The 18,480-nt window shown below is 44.0% G+C and overlaps 1 protein-coding gene across 1 annotated transcript; it reads right to left on the minus strand.

Annotated features, from left to right (window-relative positions):
• Positions 1-1,510: 1,510 nt before the first annotated feature.
• On the minus strand, positions 1,511-16,152 carry LOC116995617 (homeobox protein NOBOX). Its single transcript, XM_042779206.1, has 10 exons — positions 16,098-16,152; positions 13,401-13,730; positions 13,122-13,247; positions 12,636-12,742; positions 12,386-12,501; positions 11,389-11,522; positions 5,196-5,469; positions 4,409-4,716; positions 2,085-2,393; positions 1,511-1,536 (listed from the first exon to the last, which is right to left on the minus strand). The coding sequence occupies exons 1-10, from the start codon at positions 16,150-16,152 to the stop codon at positions 1,511-1,513; spliced, it is 1,785 nt and encodes a 594-aa protein (XP_042635140.1).
• Positions 16,153-18,480: the final 2,328 nt, after the last annotated feature.

Consider the following 18,480-nt stretch of genomic DNA (forward strand, 5'->3'; position numbering starts at 1 on the left):
CCAAACCTGGAAGGGCTGGTTTGGGATCCAAGCAAGATTCCCAGCCAGCTCTCACTACGATGAATTTCTCAGTCATCACCACGAGCAGCTTTCAGAGTGACTTGTAATTGCAATGAAAACTCCTATTCACACCTCTTGGAAATATTGATTTAGGCTGTTCAGCTGAGGATGAGTGAAACAAGTGTGAACTAATGCGCATTCCCAACCCTTCTCAGCTTATTACAGGCAAGAATTAACGTTTGCTGTAGGAAAAGCAAATTCTGGAATAGCCACACAAAGCTGTAGTCTCAGAATCTGTCCCTGTCTATACAGCTTATTCCTTCAGCAGTGTTCAGCTACTGCCAGACATAAACCAGTGTTTTACAGGAGGAAGAGAAAGGAGAGGAACTGTAGCATCCAGCTCCTGCCAGACACTCCATGGTCAGACTGCAGAGGAACTGAAACAAAAGACCTGGTAATGCCTAACTGCACAAGGTACAAGAGGGGCACCCACATCACAGTAAATATAAAAATGATTTAGGCACTGTCTGTGTCTAAAAGCCGGTGGAAAGACTCAGGGTTAAACACAGGAAGAAACAAAGGAAATGCATGTCCCTCTTCCTACAGCACACTGGTCTTTCCTCACAAGAATAGAGCCTGACATCCATTTTAGCCACTACATACATCCTACACATCCAGATGGTTACAGCTCCTCAGGGAAGCACAGTTCCTGGGGACTGCAGCTCTCAGAGTGAACAGTCCCTTCACTGGAGTCCTCTGCTCCTGCTGCTGACCACTGATTTTAGAGACACGTTTCATCTGTTTCTCAAGCAAAGCAGGAACTGAGATGATCAAGCCAAGTCAAAGAGATCAATTCAAATGTGATGCTAAAGTAATTAATGATAGACAGGGATCCAGTTAAACTGTCAGCATTTATAGTTACACTCTTGCTGCTGTTTATTGCTTTAGTTTTACAATGAAAATAATTTTTTTAGAAGTAATTCAAGGCTAGCAAACACCAAATCACTTGTGGACTTCCAATGACACTTCTTTTGCTGTCTGGAGTCCCTAAAGTCAGGTGTAGCTGCTGGAGTTTCTCCTCCTGCTTTGCATGTATCTTACTCCTCCTGGTTTCTCTTCCCAGATAGCAGCCAGACCTTCTGACACTTGCATGATCTGGAATTTTCATCCATGGGATTCTGGTTCCTGTATCAGCTCTTTCCTGTCTGAGAGCTGGTCAAGATTAGAATTAGTTAAGAAGGATAAACCAGGAGATTTGGGGGAAAAAAAAAGAAAAAAGAAAAAAAAAAGACAGTAAAAGTTCCTGCTCTGAGTGAAATATCCCTGCTTCTTTCTTCAGCAAGAAAATAATCATGGCAACAAGAAAAAAAAAACAAAAAAAAAAGAAATAAAAAAGTGCATCTGTTGCAAATAATATAATAATATTATTCTTATCTCTTTTTGTCTCTTCTTATTTAGCAGAGTTTTAAACAACAATTTTTCCTCTTCTTTTCTTTTTCAGATTTCAACATCAGTCATTGGTTTCTTCTTTAGTTTCTGCAAAAAAAACCCCAAACAGATTCATAAGAAAATGTGACACAAAATACGTTGAATTTTTCAACTGTTTTAGATCTCAAAATTAGATACACACCCCCCACACAGACATCCTTCCAAAGAATATTTATGGCATATGACACCTTTCAACAATTCTAGAGTAAGGTAATTCTATTTCCAAGACAAAAGCCTGAGAATCCAAACAGAAAATCCTCCCTCCCCCTTCTCCCTTCTTGGTGAAGTTCTGCCTTGAAGAGGTGTTTATGTCTCTGAAAGTCTTAGAAATAATCAGTTCTGTGTGGCCATACAGCTCAGAACAAATGTTGTCTGAGGAATCACTGAACTTTGCAATCTATTTTACTGACTTTTCTGTCCTCATTTCCAAAAACAGATGGATCTAAGAACTAGGTATAGGATCATGGGACCTGTCCTGGGCAGCAGCTTACAAAAAGAATAATGCCACAGTTTTCATCCTGCATTCAGGGGAGCTACTGCTGTCTTGGAACTCTCCTTTCCCCTCCTCTTCTCCAAGAAAACAATCAGCTGGTTACCATCAGCAGTCTCTCCTTTCTTGCTGCTGCTCTCCACATCCTCATCTTCAGTGGGTGCTGCCACCTCTGGCTCTGTTTGGTAGCTCTGGTAGGAACTTTGCTCTGGTGGTGTCACTCCCTTTTGTTTTCCAGTCTGTGGCATGGATTCCAGTACTGTTCCATTGGGCACTTGAAGGAGATACGGCTCTGTGAAGTACTGTCCTCCTGCCATGCTAGAAAATGGCACTTGGGAATGCAATTGATTGGAGAAAGGAGCTCCCTGCATGTAGAAATCACTCCAGGGCACAGCTGGATAGGCAGGGATGTCTGCTGAGGGAAAAGCCACAAGAAAAGAAGAATAATGAAAATAATGGAAACATTTCTATGTACAAGATGTGTGCATTGTGCTTTGCTCAGTGCAAACACAGCACTGCAGTGCAGCAGACACCACACACACATCAAAGATCACTTAGCTCTTTACACTGCAGTATATTTAACCAAAACATGGTTCTTAGGAAGAAAAGCTTAGGAAGTTCATAGCATTGTTATAATCTAAAAAAAAAAAAATCCATGTCACCCAGCACTGATCCTGAGTGTATGTAATAATAGTAGAGACACTCCCCAGTTGTTTTTTTTTTCTATTCCCATTTTCCAAGTTAGCTCTGCCAGGCATAAGACAGATGCTTAATCTTCACTTTCATTTACAAAAGCTGCAAACCAGGAATATTTTGTTAATTAATATCCATAATTCAACTAGGCTGCTCACTTGCTTATGTGCTGATGTAAGACTCAGAGGTGTGTCTGCACTGATAGACCGGTTTCCAGCCCTACACTTTAGGAATCCTGGAACCTTTTCAGGAAGAAATTCCTCCCTTGTGAGGGTGGTAAGGCACTGCAACTCAGAGGAATTGTAGCTGCCCCATCCCTGGAAATGTTCAAGGCCAGGCTGGATGGGGATCTGAGGAACCTGGTCTAATGGAAGGTGTCTCTGTCCATAGCAGAGTGTTGGAACTGGATGAGCTTTAAGGTCCCTTCCAAACCAAGCCATGCCAGGATTCTATGATTCTGTGAACTTGGTCATCCCCACTGCATAACAGAAAAGCCATTCACTGCTGATTGTACTCTGGACAGAAGCATGGAGTAAGAGAATATCAACTCTGCCTCTGCTCCTGCAACAACCTTCCAACTTCACCACCTTGCACCTTTACATACCCCTTGATGCTCATACATGTCCCAAGGAATGGAACACACATTTGTGTATCAAGCTAGAAAAACATTTAATTTGATGCAGTCTGGGGCACAGCCCTCTCATTATTTCAGGCACTTCAGTCTGAAAAACCACAGAAAATAATAATTATGCCTTGGAACTAGAGCAGAGCCAAATGTGTTAGATAGCATGGGTGCTGCCAACCTGTCCTGCACAATGTCAGCTGTGAAGAGTGGGGACAGGAGCCAGCTTGCAGCCTGATGTGAGTCAGACTGAGTCAGACTTCCCTCCCTGACAAGGTACACAGAACTGGTACAAAAACAGCAGCAGCATCTGTGGGTTAAACCTCTTTGTTCTCCCATGACATAAGACAAGGGATGGAGCTTTTGGAGCATGACCTTAATTTAACAAACCTGTCAGTCCAAATGAATTAACTACAACAGTTTGTCATTTGATTATACTTGGACTTGAATAACTTCAAAATACAAAGCCCGGAACAAAATGTCATTTTTACCTAGGCTTTTTTTTTGTTTGTTTTGGTTTTTTTCCAGAAAATTTTGCTGGTGTGCCTCATCTCAGTGCTGCTGCAAATTCAAGTCAGAGGAAGAATCTATGTCCATACTTTGCTGGCTTCTGTCTCTCTTTTTACACTACTCCAAGATACATAATGTGATTTCAAACTGGTTTCTGCAGAATCCAAACAGTGAGGAGGCTGTTTTTCCTCACTATCTCCAACTATCCAATCTGCTGTGGCACCTTTTCCACTTTGCACCCTTGACTCCCACCACATGCAACAAAGGGATGTTTGTGTACACGACAAGACATTACTGGAAAAGGAAAGTTACCTTCCAGTCCAGACAAAACCTCTGCACTATCTGACACTTTCACATTTAATGCTCTTCCTGATGTGTGCAGTTTGGGCAGTAACTTTTGATTCAAATGAATGGGTCACTCAGCACTTTAAAAAAAACCAAGCAAATCAAGTGAAAAAAAGATGGGCACATCTATAGATTTGTGTAGGTATGTGAATGTTCCTTCTGTCACAGTCATCAGTAAACCCACTGATCATGCCAAATGTTTCAGGGTATTACTTAGTTACTGCAGAGGAACAGGATGCCAAAATATTTCAGAAATTTACCTGAATTGCCATTTGGCTGCTGTGGCATGAGTGGTCCTCCTGTGTGGTTTTGTACATAGTCTTGCGTGGCTCCATAGGTTATGCTTCCACTGTTGCCAGGTAAGTCAGGGAAAGCTGGATGGGACTCCAGGGGTATTGGAGGAGCAAGGTGGTCACTGGAGAACATATTGCTGGCCAGGTGACCTTGGTGACAGAACTGGGAGAGCTGATAGACTCCCCCCTGGCTGCTGTACTGACAGTAGGTGGCCTCCAGGCTGTCTGCAGGCTCCAGCTGCTCGGAGTAAGGGCAGGAAACTGGTGAACTGAAGCTGCAGAGAGCAAGGAGAGAGGCAATCCAGAGATTAAAGGAGGTTCAACAGCTACACCAACCTGTCCAATGAACAACTGTTTTATTGCCAAACCTTCCTCCCACATGCCAGGCACAGGACAAGGGCAATAAAAGCCACTTGAGCAAAGTGCTTTCACAGCAGGATTCTTGAACCACTTGTAGTAAGTGGGGATTATCTTTCCACACTCCAAAGCACGCCCCAAATCTTAGAACACCCTCACTTTCACTTGACAGGAGTACAATCCTGAGAGCACTCTGAGTACAGGTAGCACCTGTCTCATAGCAGGCACCCTGTCCTATTAGACACATTATACAGCTTTCCATTCAACCTTTAAAGGATATTGTCACATCTGCATCTCACTCTTCATTCCTCATCCCCTGTCCCACATTCACCCACCCAAGGCTTCTCCCAGGGGCTGCATTTTCATCTCCCTCACAGACACTCTCATCTGCTCCTACCCTTGATTCCGGAGGCCGTAGGAGAAGGCTTCTGTGGAGCCATTTTCCTGAGTCGCCAAGCTGCATTGGCTGCTGGGTGTGTCCAGCATCAGGGGAACAATGTGGCTGTGCGGGTTGAAGGCCAGGCTGAGCGGCAGGCTGGCCCTGCGGATGGGAGGAGGGCTGGGAAAGCTAGGGAAGCACTCCCCACCGCTGGGATTGAAGGGCAGCTGCGACAGCGGCTTGCTCGGAGCTTGTGCTTCACAGGGTGCCACCATTCCTGCCACCGAGGAGGCTGCAAATAGAACACAGGCTGTTACACTGTGCACTGGGAATCTGCAGGAGCAAGCAGAGGGAGCAAGAAAAGCAAGATGCCAGTGAAAGAGTGGACGTTAATTGATGGGAATAAAAGTAAATGAGTACCAGCACTGCTGTTGAGAAGCAAAAGGGAGAAGTAGCAAGCTCTCTGGAACATGATGTTTATTGGTTAAATAAAATTACCTTTGTGATTTCAGTCTCTGCATACTATCTTTATCCAGCTCTCAAGAAGGCAGGGAGATGAAGTAAAGTACTTCTTGGAAAAGAGTCGGGAACAATCCCCCAGTCATCTTCCATTTCTACTGTCCTCTGGGAGGAGTATGCTGCACAGATCACCCTTTTGAAAAAATGAACGTGCTTTGAAAGAAACAAAGCTGTGCCTTTACAAATCCACTGTCCAGGGTGTTTTGAAACATTTTCACTCCTGTTTGGACTCTGATGAGTCATGCCAAAAACAAAAATTAAAAAAGTAGAGATGGCAGCAGAAGGTCCTTGGGAAAAAGAAGACAGGAGACGGAAAAGGAAACCAACACCTTTTGGTTGCTAGAATCTTGTTTGGTCACCTGTCTTCTCAGTCACTGCTGGAAAAGGAGAGAGGAACAGTTTCCTACAGAACAGCCTCTGTAGAAAGAGGACAATAGAGAAAATTAAAGGTCAGAATCAGATATGCTGGTGATCCCGAGTAACAACTATACATGAAGCTCACGAAGCTTGGGCATGGTGCAAGACAATTAGTTTCTCTCTTACTGTGGTAATTAGCAAATGGTTTTTCTCTTCACAAATGTAGCCATCACATGTGCAGGAAGGTGCACAATGATTTCTCCAGTCCAGCTATGCTGAACCAGCACAAAGATGAGGAAGAGAAGAGAAAGTATCACCAGCTGCTCAGATGAAGCTCTCCCACACATGGCAGAGCTTTCAGGGAAAGTCTGCAGCTGCACTTCACCTTTACAGGCATAGAGAGTAACATCAGATGCACTCCACCAGGTGTGACTCAAAGGCCTTAAACACAAACCTAAAGATGTCACAAGTATTAGCAGCCTTTAGAGAATTTTGGAATGCATGTCCTGAGAGCTGATGAGGAGTTTCCACTTCTTGCAGCACTGTTTCTCAGATCCCCCAGTGTGCTGGGCAGTTTTGTGCCTCTTACTGCATCTTCCCACATTCTGCTTTTTCTAACTTTCTGCAGCCATGGAGAGAAGGAATCACAATATTTCAATGAAAACTTTTCAGGTTCAGCCCCCTGATTTTGGGCTCAGTCAGAAAACTGAAGCAAGATCTAGGATGGCATCTCTAAAGCATTCACATGCCCAGGCAGTTCTCAGTGGTTTATTTTTTCTGTTTGAACACACTGTTTATCCCTGTCAGGCAGCATCTTTGATGCACCTGTCACATTCCTGGGCTGAACTGAAGATCTCTTCTGATTTTTTTCCCTTCTTTAGGGTTCTCCTGACCACTGTGCCCCAGAATGTTCACACAAACATTATGGAACAGCAGCCATGGGGGACACAACTTACCTGAAAAGCAATCTATATCCAGGTAAAGCTCCAGTTCAGTAATGACAGCTGTTCTGCAGATGGCCCTGCTCTTCCTCAGGATGAACACAAGCAGCCCAGGAAATCACTTCTAAACCCATTTTCACACCTACTAAGATTTTTTTTAAAATATTTGCAATGCTTAGTGCAGATAATCTTTGTGGATCATGGCAATAGGACCCCCAGGCAATGAGAGTGTGAGACAGGACCCTCCATCTCCAAAGAGCTCGTTCAGCCTTTTCTAAAGTCAGCTCTGCTTCTCTGTCCTTTCAAAGAGACACTGAAATTGTGTCTTCTAAATAAACTCCCAAATGCAGTAAGAAGAAACAATTCCCAGAGAAGTCATATCTGCTGAATCTGACTCATCTACAGAAGATTCCAGAGTTGTTCCATGAAGAATTCTGACCCCTGGCTTGAGATAATACTTACATTGTACAATTCTGTGGCTTTTCCTGACACTGATGTAGAAAGAACCTCAGAAGGCTTTCCAGGGAATACAGGAATGTAACAGTAGGATTTTTATTTCTTGTTTCCATTACTTCTGGATTCTCAGTCCACGAGACAATCTTAGGAATTTTTGGAGAACAATTTAATAATTTACAGCTTCAGATCTCTGAATCAGTCCTGGCACTACAGTTGACTTAACTCTGGAATGGTTATTCTGTTTCCAGCCTTTACTGGAACATCAAGGGCCATCACAAAGCTTCTGATAGACTCGTCCTCATCTTGAAATGATGAGAAAACAAACTTGTTCAAAATTTGTTTGAAAGCCAGAGTTGTATAAGTGAAGTCATCAGAGCTTGATATTTATCTGCTGTTCTTTGACAGACCATATCCAACTTCATCCAATTTCTCCCAAGAGTTCCATTACAGCCACATCTCTGCCAGTGAATTTAATCACCTTGCTATTTGCTTAAGAGTAACCAGGCTGGGCTCCTGACAGGTGTCCTCAGCAAGGCAGACAAAGGATTTCCTGCAAAAGCACCAGTGGGGCAGAAAAATGTCCTCCCACAAACCAGAGGCACAGAAAGGAACTTTACTTTCTAATAGGTTAACTCTAAAGAAAACATAAGCCAATGAATCCCAGATATAAATGTATCTGTAAGAAATGTCAGAAGGCCAAGAAAAGCTTCAAATAACTGCCAAAAAAAAAGCTATTCATTTCAACCATACTGTCTAGCAAAAGTAAAAACAAAAACAACAACAAAACATTTCTAAGATCAAAGCAAGCTCAAATTTGAAGTTTTAAGGCACAAAAGGCTCTTATGGCAAGTAGTGGGGCTACTCTATCCAAATCAGAAGCCATAACTGCCAGCAAGGTAACACACATCTCAAATACAATTCACTGACATTTTTAATCAGCTTGTTTGGATAACTGGTGAAAACATAAAAAAACCCCAACAAATCCACAAAACAACAGACAGTACTGGCTAGAGCAAGGAAATTGCAGCACTGAACACTCTGCAAAGTCTCATACACCTAAATAATTTTCTTGTCCTGCTGAAAGTGGTTAAAAAGCAAAGTGCCTGAATAGCCACTCCAGCAGGTCACACTGTGGGCCCAAATGCACCACGATGCACAGATCACAGAGGCTTCTGCTGAAACCATCCATGAGCTGTTTCCACAAGGGACACCATTAAGCAATTGGTTTTGCCTTGTAAATTGATAACTTTTTATATTAATCTGTTTCCTCTTCTGTTTTGCCCTGTTTAATTTGGATATTATCCTTTCCAGGTTTTGTTTCCTTCATTTTCTGAGATATCCTAATAAAGAAAACAGGTGGTCCATGGATTGCTTTATTTCTAGGCAAGCTTTTTTCTCTGAACAAGGATGCTGAATGGATTCATATGAAAGTTTGCTTTCATTTCCCTTCCATTTCATTTTTTGCTTTCATTCTTACAGAGAAGAAGTCTGAATTTGCAATGGTAAACAACAACAAAAAAGTGAGTTTCGTTCCCCATAGCTGTGTTATCCTGCACCTCCGTAAGGCAAAACTGCAACTGGAGCTTTCCAGGTGATTGTGCCATGCAGATTGCTCTTCTACAAGGACTCTCCACATGTAGTATCAGTCTTTTCCCTCAGAGAGGACACTTGCCCTTTTTCTTCCTTACACATTGCACCAAGAATTCAGATGGGACCTTTCTTTCCTATCAGAAAGAATTGGTTGTGTTTTCCACATGGAGAGCTGCATCCCAGTGTGCAGATCCCCAGAAAGAAATGGCTCAGTGCAAGCAGAGGACAAGATCATGTCCCTGAATGAAACTTTATTTCCCTGACAGATATTATCTAACAGGGCAAATGGCTTCATGCTGACAGATAGTAGGTTTAGATTGGCTAGTAGAAGGAAGTTCTTCCCTGTGAGGGGAACTTCAGGTTGCCAGAGAAGCTGTGGCTGCCCCATCCCTGGAAGTGTCCAAGCTCAGGTTGGATGGGGCTCTGGGCAACCTGGGCTAGTGAAAGGTGTCCCTGCCCATGGCTGGGGGGACATATGAGAAGATCTTTAAGGTTCCTTCCAATCCAAACCATCCTGTGATTCCCTGATATTCTCTCCTGACTAAATAGTGTGTCTGCAGAGGTACTTTAGGAACCAGGAGAGGTTCCTAAAGCATAAAAATCAGAGGATATTTGGTTTGTTTTCTTTAAACAAATTCTTTGCAAAACCTTGGTTTCTATCCAATACAGGGCTCAACAGACTACACCACTTTGTCACTCTGAAAGCAGTGAATTACTCACTTTGACTACATTTACTCTGTTGCAAGAAGAGGAAAAACTGGAACTAACTGAATTACAATCCTATTGGTTAAAAAGGTCATTGGATTGACTAAAGGAGCCCTTGCCTTGAGAGGATGACAGGCAAGTTTAAATGACAGAAGTACTAGATTAGGTTATAAAGAAACTATCTCAATTACATACTCTTAGCAACACATGAAGCATTCTAAGCTTATTGATGCAATCTTTCAGTTGCTTTCCACTGCACCAAAACCTTTAAGGTAAAAGCACTATTAAAAAATTTGAGTAATTCTTAGAAAATGAGTTACAGGAACTGGCCTTAATACTGATATCTAAATACTGATATTTAGAATACAATGAGGGGAAAAAACATAATGGCATGAAATTCCAAAGAATTAATTACACTGGGAAGCAGGAAAACACACACAGCAGTACCATATGTCAGCACATCTACTCCTTGGGATATCCATCCCTAGGGAAGTGGTGGAGTCCTCATCACTTTGGAAATCTTTTCATATTGTGCCAACTTGGAAGCACAAACATATGTAGGAAATGCTTTAGGGAGCACCCCTGACTCTAGAGAATACTCTTGGAGTGCACACATCAATTAACAATTAGACAAATCCTCCCTCTTTCACTGCCATCAATCTTTCAACGCAGCTCAGGTAGAAAACTGGTTGAACAGCACACCCCACTGGCTTAAACTTCCACTGCAACAGTGATTCAATTCAGCACTCAGCTTTGGAACTCAGCTACTCTCACTGCCTCAAGGTCTTGCACAAATTGGAAACGTGCCCTGGCTGGAGAAGCCAAGGAAGCCCCTTTGGATGTTTTAAGGTGTGGAGTACCTGATGGAGCCCCTACAACACCAGCAGTTCACAAGAGTGCACCTTCCTTATGCAGCTCACTTGGCTCAGGCTGTAGCCAGAAAGTTTCCAGCTAAACTAGAATATGGGGAGTGTGTATCTGCCATGGAGAATATCAGAACCAAGAATTCCTTGCTGGCTTGTGCTAAGACAGAAACAAAGAATGCAAATCTGTCTCCAGAATTAGCACAGAAGCACCATGGTGCTGGTACATGACTGGTAGAGACTCAATCAGCAGTGAGTTGCTATACCTACAATCACAGAATCATTGGAAGAGACCTTAAGGATCATCTCATTCCCTGACATGGGCAGGGACACCTTCCACTATCCCAGGCTGCTCAGAGCCCCATCCAGCCTGTCCTTGGATGCTGCCAGGGATGGGGCAGCTGCAGCTTCTCTGTGCCACTGCCTCATCACCCTTACAGGAAAGAATTTCTTCCTAGTATCTAATCTAAATTTCTCCTCTTTCAGTTTGAAGCCATTCCCTCTTGTCCCACCACTACAATTCCTGATGAAAAGTCCCTCTGCAGCTTCCTTGTAAGGCCCTTCAGATGCCAGAAGGTTCCTCTGAAGCCGCCAAAAAACCTTTTCTCCTTCAGGCAGAACAGCCCCAACTTTGTCAGCCTGTGGAGTGACCTGGTGTCACTTTTCTGCACTGATGGCATAAGGCTCTGACACAGCTTTTCCTAAAGCATTTGGGTACCTCCCAGCTCCACCAGCTAATGCTGCAGCTGTGCAAAACCCTCGTGCTGGTTGGGGTCTCACCTGAGGCAGAGGTGGGGGATGCAGGGTGTGTGCTGAGCAGGCTGGAGGAATTCCCAGCTCCAGGGTCTCTTCCCAGCCCGGCAGGCTGGTCTCCAGCAGCATCAGGCAATGGAGGCACAGGCAGAGGACGTGCCCTGCAGCAGACACAGAGACAAGGCAGGGCATTATGACCAATCATGCACTCTTCTATCTGACAAGGGACTGATCCTACATCACCAGCAGGTGCAAAGGGAAAGCACTGGCTGACTACAAGTGCAAGGAATGCTGTATCAAAAGTCTTTGGGGAAGCAGCCCCAGGTCACTGGTATAGGACAGGCAGCAGGAACAGTGCAATGAAGTAAGGTGCTCTTCAATTTTTCATTTTAATTTTTCCTCTTTTAATTGTTTTCTTCATAAGAAGACACTCACTCCCTATAGAGTTTGATTTCTCCCCTCACACATTCACCATCCCCTGAAAGACTATCTATCCTCTCACATATTCCCTTTCCCCCCCATAGGTGTCCTCTGCTCACATATGGAAGGTTCTACCTTGAATTTCTCCAAAGAAGTCCACAACTTTCTAAGACTGATCTAAACAAGCAGCATTTCCATCACCAAGTGAAAATCCGTGGAAATGGAAAGCAGTGGTGGGAGAACTGGGTTAAAAGAATCCCCAAGAACACCCAAAGCACCTGGCCAATGCATTCACAGAAACTAAAACTGAAGAGGTGATTCCATGAACTTTTCCATCTCATCCCTTGCTCTCTACATGATTTCAGCCAGAGAAATTTCAATAGCTTTATTTCGTAATTAATTTGATTAATCTGTGCTACAGGTTAATCAAAAGGACTTGTAAGAGGGTCTACCACAATTTGCCCAGAAATCTGACAGGCTACCTAGGTCCAACTCAACGCTCAGCTCTTCACTGTTTAAATGTAAAGGAGAAATGGCAAAAGAAAATACTCAATTTCTTAGGTATCAGTTGTGGAGAAATGACAAAACAGTGTAAGTTCCTCACCCACAGCCCTCTGTTCCAAAGGGGACTGACAGAGCTGATGCTGGATATTTTCTGTTGTCTTTCGTACTCAACTTCTGCAATTTCCGCCACTTTGCCCTACGATTCTGAAACCAGACCTGAAAAATGGGAAGAAAGGAATGCATTCAGGGAAGAAAGGATCTACACGTGGGGACACTGGCAATGTCCCTGTCCCTGCCCATCCCTTTTCTGCACAGAACCCACAGGCAGCACAGAACCCAGCAGGCATTACCAGGATACGCTGTGGTGTCACACCAACTGCAGCTGCAATCTCCCTCCTCTTCTCATTGTCAGGATAGTGGTCTTCCTGGAACATCTTCTCCAGCTCTTCTACCTGCTCTAGAAATGATGCATTGTCCAAAAAGAGAGAGAGATGGCAAGTATGTGACAAGAAAACAAGAAAAAAAATTAACAAGAGAGGGAAACAGAAAAAAAATTAACATTTTTACTATCTTTAGAAATACATGAGTAACAAAGGATTTTTTTTAAAAAATAAACCACAAAAATAAACAAAAATCTTCTTTTGCTGTTTCAAAAGGAAAGAGCATTGCTAGCCATGCTTCAAACAAAAGACATTCAGCAACCTTTATCAGTGGAAGTCTTCACACATCTAATGGTGTGGAGTGCAGTGCAACACCAGTTAGAGCAGAGCAGCACAGGGAATGGAACACCAAGTGCCACTGGCACCACAAGTGTCACTGTGTGCCCTGGGATCTACCTGCACTGTAGAAGGTGCGCGGCTTCTTCTTGACAGGTAAGGATTTCTTTCCCTTGGCCACATCACAGCTGCCTCTGGACTCCAGGAGTGAAGAGCCCTTGTAGGAATTCTGAGCTGCAGCACTGGCTGGAGCACCTCTGGATTGGTGAGGGGCTGGGCCGATCTCCTCCTGCCTGCAGGGAGCTCCAGCCACTCCACTGGATGCTTTCTTAGTTTGTTCCTTCTCTGCCTCCTTTTCAGTCCCAGCACTCTCAGAGTGCTGTTGTGACCCTGACTGACCTGTGGGCTCCTGTGCTAATCCAATCTTCGTGTTGTCACAGAGATCCAATGGCTGCCCACACCCAGAGGCAAGGTTGTGCTGGCCATCAAGGACTGTGGAGCCTTGGGAGAACAACCCAGTTGCCTGCACGGTGCCCAAATCTTCTTCCACCTTCTTTACAGGGCTGTTCCTATCTTCTGTTTCCAAGTTATCCTCAACTTTTTCTTGTCTGGCTGTGCCTGGGAGTGAAGGTAGCACACTGCTCCCTGCACCATGGCTTCCAACAGCATCAGCATCCACCACAAAGTGCTCTGTATTCAGCAGCGTGTTCTCCTCCTCCTCCTGGCACTCTACAAGGCAAAAACGGGGGAAAAAATACCCAAACCCCACTCCACATGCCCACTGCCCAAGCTGGATGTGCCTGGATCAGGAGTTTCAGTTATGGAGGAAGGAAAAGCCCACACATGAAACCCAACAGTGACAAGAACCAGAGAGCTTAAAATAAAGACAGGTGCTGCCAGGAAAGCAACAGCAAAGAGCCTGCTATGGTCAATATGGGGATATTCAAATGTGTGATGAGAAAAGCCTCATTTTAAAAGCAAACTCTAAACTACAGAAGAGAGTAATTGCAGACACAGAGAATAGAGGGAAACTTGCAAGTTACAAATACAGTAGTGGAAAAACAGCCCCAAGGATATAACACAGGTCTCTGCACTAAGCAACAGAAAAAAAAAAATCAATGACCTAGCAAGATCCTGTCACCTTATTAAAATGAGCAAAAGAAAGACAGAAGTGAAATTCTGGTCTACTGTATCAGCAGGGATTACCTGACAAACGTCATCACTTTTTTACTTTTTATAGAGTTCTATCACACCAAAGCTGGCCAAACAAAAAAAAAATTAATTGTACAAACTTCTAATAACTGCCTTAAATTATTTCTCTGTAGTTTCAGCCACATTTCTGAGTAACAGACTTACAAGACAGGAAACAAAATAGTGGGATAAAGACAAAATTAGGAACAGAAGTCTAAGTTTAACAAAAACTACAATCTGTGTTACAATAAGAGAGACTGAATAGTAGAAGACAGGTAAGAAAGAACGCAGCAAGAGAAAGAATTGAAATAGGTATCAGAATAATACAGAAGCTTTATACTTTCCTAGCTGGCACATACATTTCCAAATAAAAAGTTCCAAAAACCTCCCAAGTAGCTCAGAATGTGTGAGTCTGCGTGATTTCTGCCACTTGATTTTTTTTTTTTTTAAGTGATTGTTTCATAAGATGGGAAGTAGAATAATAAACCCAAACCCATATATTTGCCTCTGTCTGGAGAGAAGAAAGTTTGAGCAGACTGTTGGCAGCATTTCAACAGCATGTGACAACACAGAAACTTGGTAGCTTAATTTTTGGGGGAAAATGATAAAATAATTTCATTTCACTGTGCTCTGCTTTTGATATATATTAGTTCAGTGCCAAAGTAAAGGATTTGCTTCTGTTTCAAAGTCTCTTTCTGAAGCAACTGTTAATCAAGGAGGAGCCCCACAATTCCAAGCAGACAAGAAAAACTTCATAGAAGTATGAGAAGATGGCAGGCTGCTCCAAGAGCATCTAATTTGCTTTTTTACAGGATTAAGAGAACCAAATTAGTTGCAGGGGAAAGAAACAGAGGCAGGAAACTACGCAGCTATAATAATTTGATCTTGTTAAGAAGCAACAAGTTTCCACTGCAGTTAAATGAGATTAAATATCCTGATGGGGAGGGTCAAGAACTGAATGAGGCAGAAGATGTCTCTGGTCTTTTTCCACCATCCTTCTGGTTGCATCTTAGCTTGTCTCACTCATTATGTGGAAAAAAGGGGTATTTTCACATGGTTTGAGCAGGGTTTTTACTTGTTTCTATGCAAACCCCAGTATATGTTTACATCACAAAATAAGCGACCAAGTCTTATGTGGGTAAGCAGAAATGGACACCAGGGAATTAAATATTCTCTACAGAAATAGTCCTCCAAGTGAATGTAAACTGCTATGTTTTATTTCTAGAACAAATAGGAAAGACCTCACAACCATTTGGGACTGCCAAGGAAAAGAGCTGAAAGAAAAACCAAATTTGGAGAGAAATATGAGCCTTCCTGGTAACAAAGAGGAGTTACAAAACCACTCCTTTCTCCCATCATTCAGAGACCAGACTGGACATCACTTTGTCCCTTTTTAGACAAACAGAACGCTAAACAGAAGGGATTTTAACCAAGTGGGAGCACCTGGTGCACTTGCAGCAATCCAAGCCCCCTTCTCCATCTCCCAATCACCTCCTTAAACATTCCTCGGAACAAGGCAACACTTGAACTGCAAGGTTTTTAGGATTGTGTGGGGCGTTTGGTACAAAGCTACCTGAACACACACACAGGGCAGGGGAAAAGGCTTCAGAGGAGGAAAACTGGACAGCAGGGGAAGGTGCAAATGAGAAACCCCTCGCAGCGGAGCCCCTCGGTGTGGCCCAAAGGAAAGAGCCCTGCCCTGGCCAGGTGCTTTTACAAGCCAGGGGACACGAGGGCCGGGGAATCCATCAGTGCCAGCACACGGCGCGGCTGAGGGACGCTAATGAGCGCCCAAATAACATCGCTGAGGAGCATTACCCTCCCCTGGGGCTGCTCATTAGGCTCATTGCCGGTGCCTCCCCCCGACCATTAACGCGGGCCGGCATCCCTCACCGCCATCCTTACCACAGCCCGTTCCCAGCCCTCCGGCCGGGCGCTGCTGCTCGGCCGCCCCGTCCATGCCGGCTCGGCGGCGGGCCCGCTCCGGCCCGGCCCGGCCCGGTTAATGCCCCGCCCGTCCTGCCCGGCCCCGGCCGCCTCATCAAGGGCACCTGGGCACGGCGGGGGAGGCCGCACCAGCCCCGCACAGCCTGGGGACAGCGCTGGGCCCCTGCTCCCCGCATGGAGGGAACGGGAGCGGTCCAGCCGCGGGGACAATGCTCCCCGTGAGCAGCTGGCTCTGGAAATACCCTGTGAACCTAAACACGCCACCGAGGGTGAGGGGGACCTCGCAGTCTGGGCTGCTCAACCCAGCTCTGGGCTCCTCAGTACCAGAAGGACGAGGAGCTACTGGAGAGTTTAGGGAAACAAAGATGATGAGGTCTGCAGTGTTACAGGGAGAGACTGCCGGGGCTGGGCCTGTTCTGAGAGGGAATCTCATAATCCATATAAATGTCCTTAAAGGGGTGGCATGAGGATAGTGCCAGACTCTTTTCAGTGTGGCCAGCATGAGGAGCAATGGCCATGAACTAAAACACAGAAAGTTTAATCTTGATGACGAAGAACTTTTTTCCATAGAGTGGCAGAGCACTGGAACAGCTGCCCAGGAAGGGAATGGAGTCTCCCTCTCTGGGGACATTACAAACTCATCTGGACATGTTCCTGTGTCACCTCCTGGGTCACCCTGACTAGAGCATCTCTAGAGGTCCCTCCCAACCCCAGGGAGTCTGTTATTTTCTGGTGGTGTGGAAGGAAGACATTTGTTTTGTAACATGCTCTGGGTGCAGGTGTCCAGCAGCTTCTGGTTCTTCAGCAGCTGGGGAGGTTGCAAGGAACAAATTGCACTTCCTGACTTTTGGGCACTGTAATTTGCGTCGTTTCAATGCTTAACAATTCTTAGCAAAAAGGCCCCTAAGTGCTTCATGAAGAATGAGACTCGCTTGTGTTCTGATGCACCAAAATAGAACATCCTTCATCCTTCTCCTGTTTATTGGCTCACCATCGTGTTGCTGCACAGCACTGTTCTCCTCCTGAGGGTTTCCTCAAACTTCCTGTCTTTGTTTCGAGGTTCACCTTTAGCTTCTAAGGTCTTGCTTCTGCACATGCTTTCACCTGAGCGTCCTTTCCATCAGGTTAAACGAGTGTAAGCTGAAACATCTGTGCCAACGTTTTGGAACCAGTGTAATTGGTCTAACAGTGCACCTGGCTCAGCCATCAGTTCCAAGAAGTTTGGGCTAAAATGGCATTTAATTAGTTAACAACATTCAGCTGACAAGACATAATGATCTTGGAGGGTCATGGGACCTCTTCAATATTAGAAAAAGTGCAAATATAAAAATCACTATTTGCTTTAAAAGTTGTTTCTGAGCAAAGTTGTGTTTATTTACTGAACTCTGGTCCTAGTGCCACTTTTTTTTTTTGTGAAAATAGTAAGTGTGGAGAATGCTTTCATTTATTTTCTTTGAGGAGGGAGCGACACAGGTCTCCAGCACTGGGAGTTTCACACATATATGTGTGTATTTATAGACATATACTTCTATATTTTAAACAACTTTATATCTGTATTTTAAGCTACTTTTTATGAAAAATGTCAGCAGTCATAAAATTTGATTTTCAGACATACACCATGACTTTCTCAGCTTCTCAGCAAAACTTTTTAAATGCAGCTCATGCTTGTACTTCATTGCTATCCTTGTCACAAAAAGAAATTAGTAACTTCCCTCTGAGGGTTGTCTTTATTATTTTTTTTTCAGTGTAGAAATCCTGAATTTATTTTGTCCAGATACACTTTGTATCAGTCTCCACAGGTTCCTGGTGAAGATACAGTGGCACCTCTCACAGAGTCTTTGGGAATAGCAGGAAAGGGTTAGGATTTGCATGACATACCCTATGCTTCTGTTTAATACTGATTTTCTGGTAAATCAGGTTATCCACATTATATAATGTGGGGAGAAATCCTGACAGAATTAAGACTTACAGGACACTCTGAAAACATGATTCCTGCATTGTGAATGTGCAGTTGGGAAGGATATTGCACTACTTTCATTAAGTTTGTACAAATCAGAGATGTCAATCAGTTTCAAAAAGCACTTCAGTGCAGATTTGTTTATGGATTTTGGTGGCAGGATGGTGCTGTGGCTACAAGTTTAACTGAATAGTGAGAAGTTGAGGCCTATCTGAAATACAGAAATCAAAGTAACCTGGGGTATAAGCACTTGTTCTTAGAAGTGTAAGCTGACCTTTGAATGCTCCTCAACATACAAAGGCCTGACATCAGGAAATAAAGGCTGTACCTGTGACAGGGACAAGTCAGCCTTTTATCCAACTAGTTAAAAAAAAAAAAAAGAGT

This window comes from Catharus ustulatus, chromosome 4 (assembly GCF_009819885.2).
Source record: "Catharus ustulatus isolate bCatUst1 chromosome 4, bCatUst1.pri.v2, whole genome shotgun sequence".
NCBI lineage: Eukaryota > Metazoa > Chordata > Aves > Passeriformes > Turdidae > Catharus > Catharus ustulatus.

Excerpts from the sequence above, each read along its gene's own strand:
- LOC116995617 (XM_042779206.1), bottom strand. The coding sequence starts at position 16,152 with ATGGACGGGGCGGCCGAGCAGCAGCGCCCGGCCGGAGGGCTGGGAACG. Across the intron at positions 12,502-12,635 it reads TGACACCACAGCGTATCCTG|GTCTGGTTTCAGAATCGTAG; the intron begins GTAATGCCTGCT and ends CCCATTTTTCAG. Across the intron at positions 1,537-2,084 it reads GAAAGGAGAGACTGCTGATG|AAACTAAAGAAGAAACCAAT; the intron begins GTAACCAGCTGA and ends TTTTTTTTGCAG.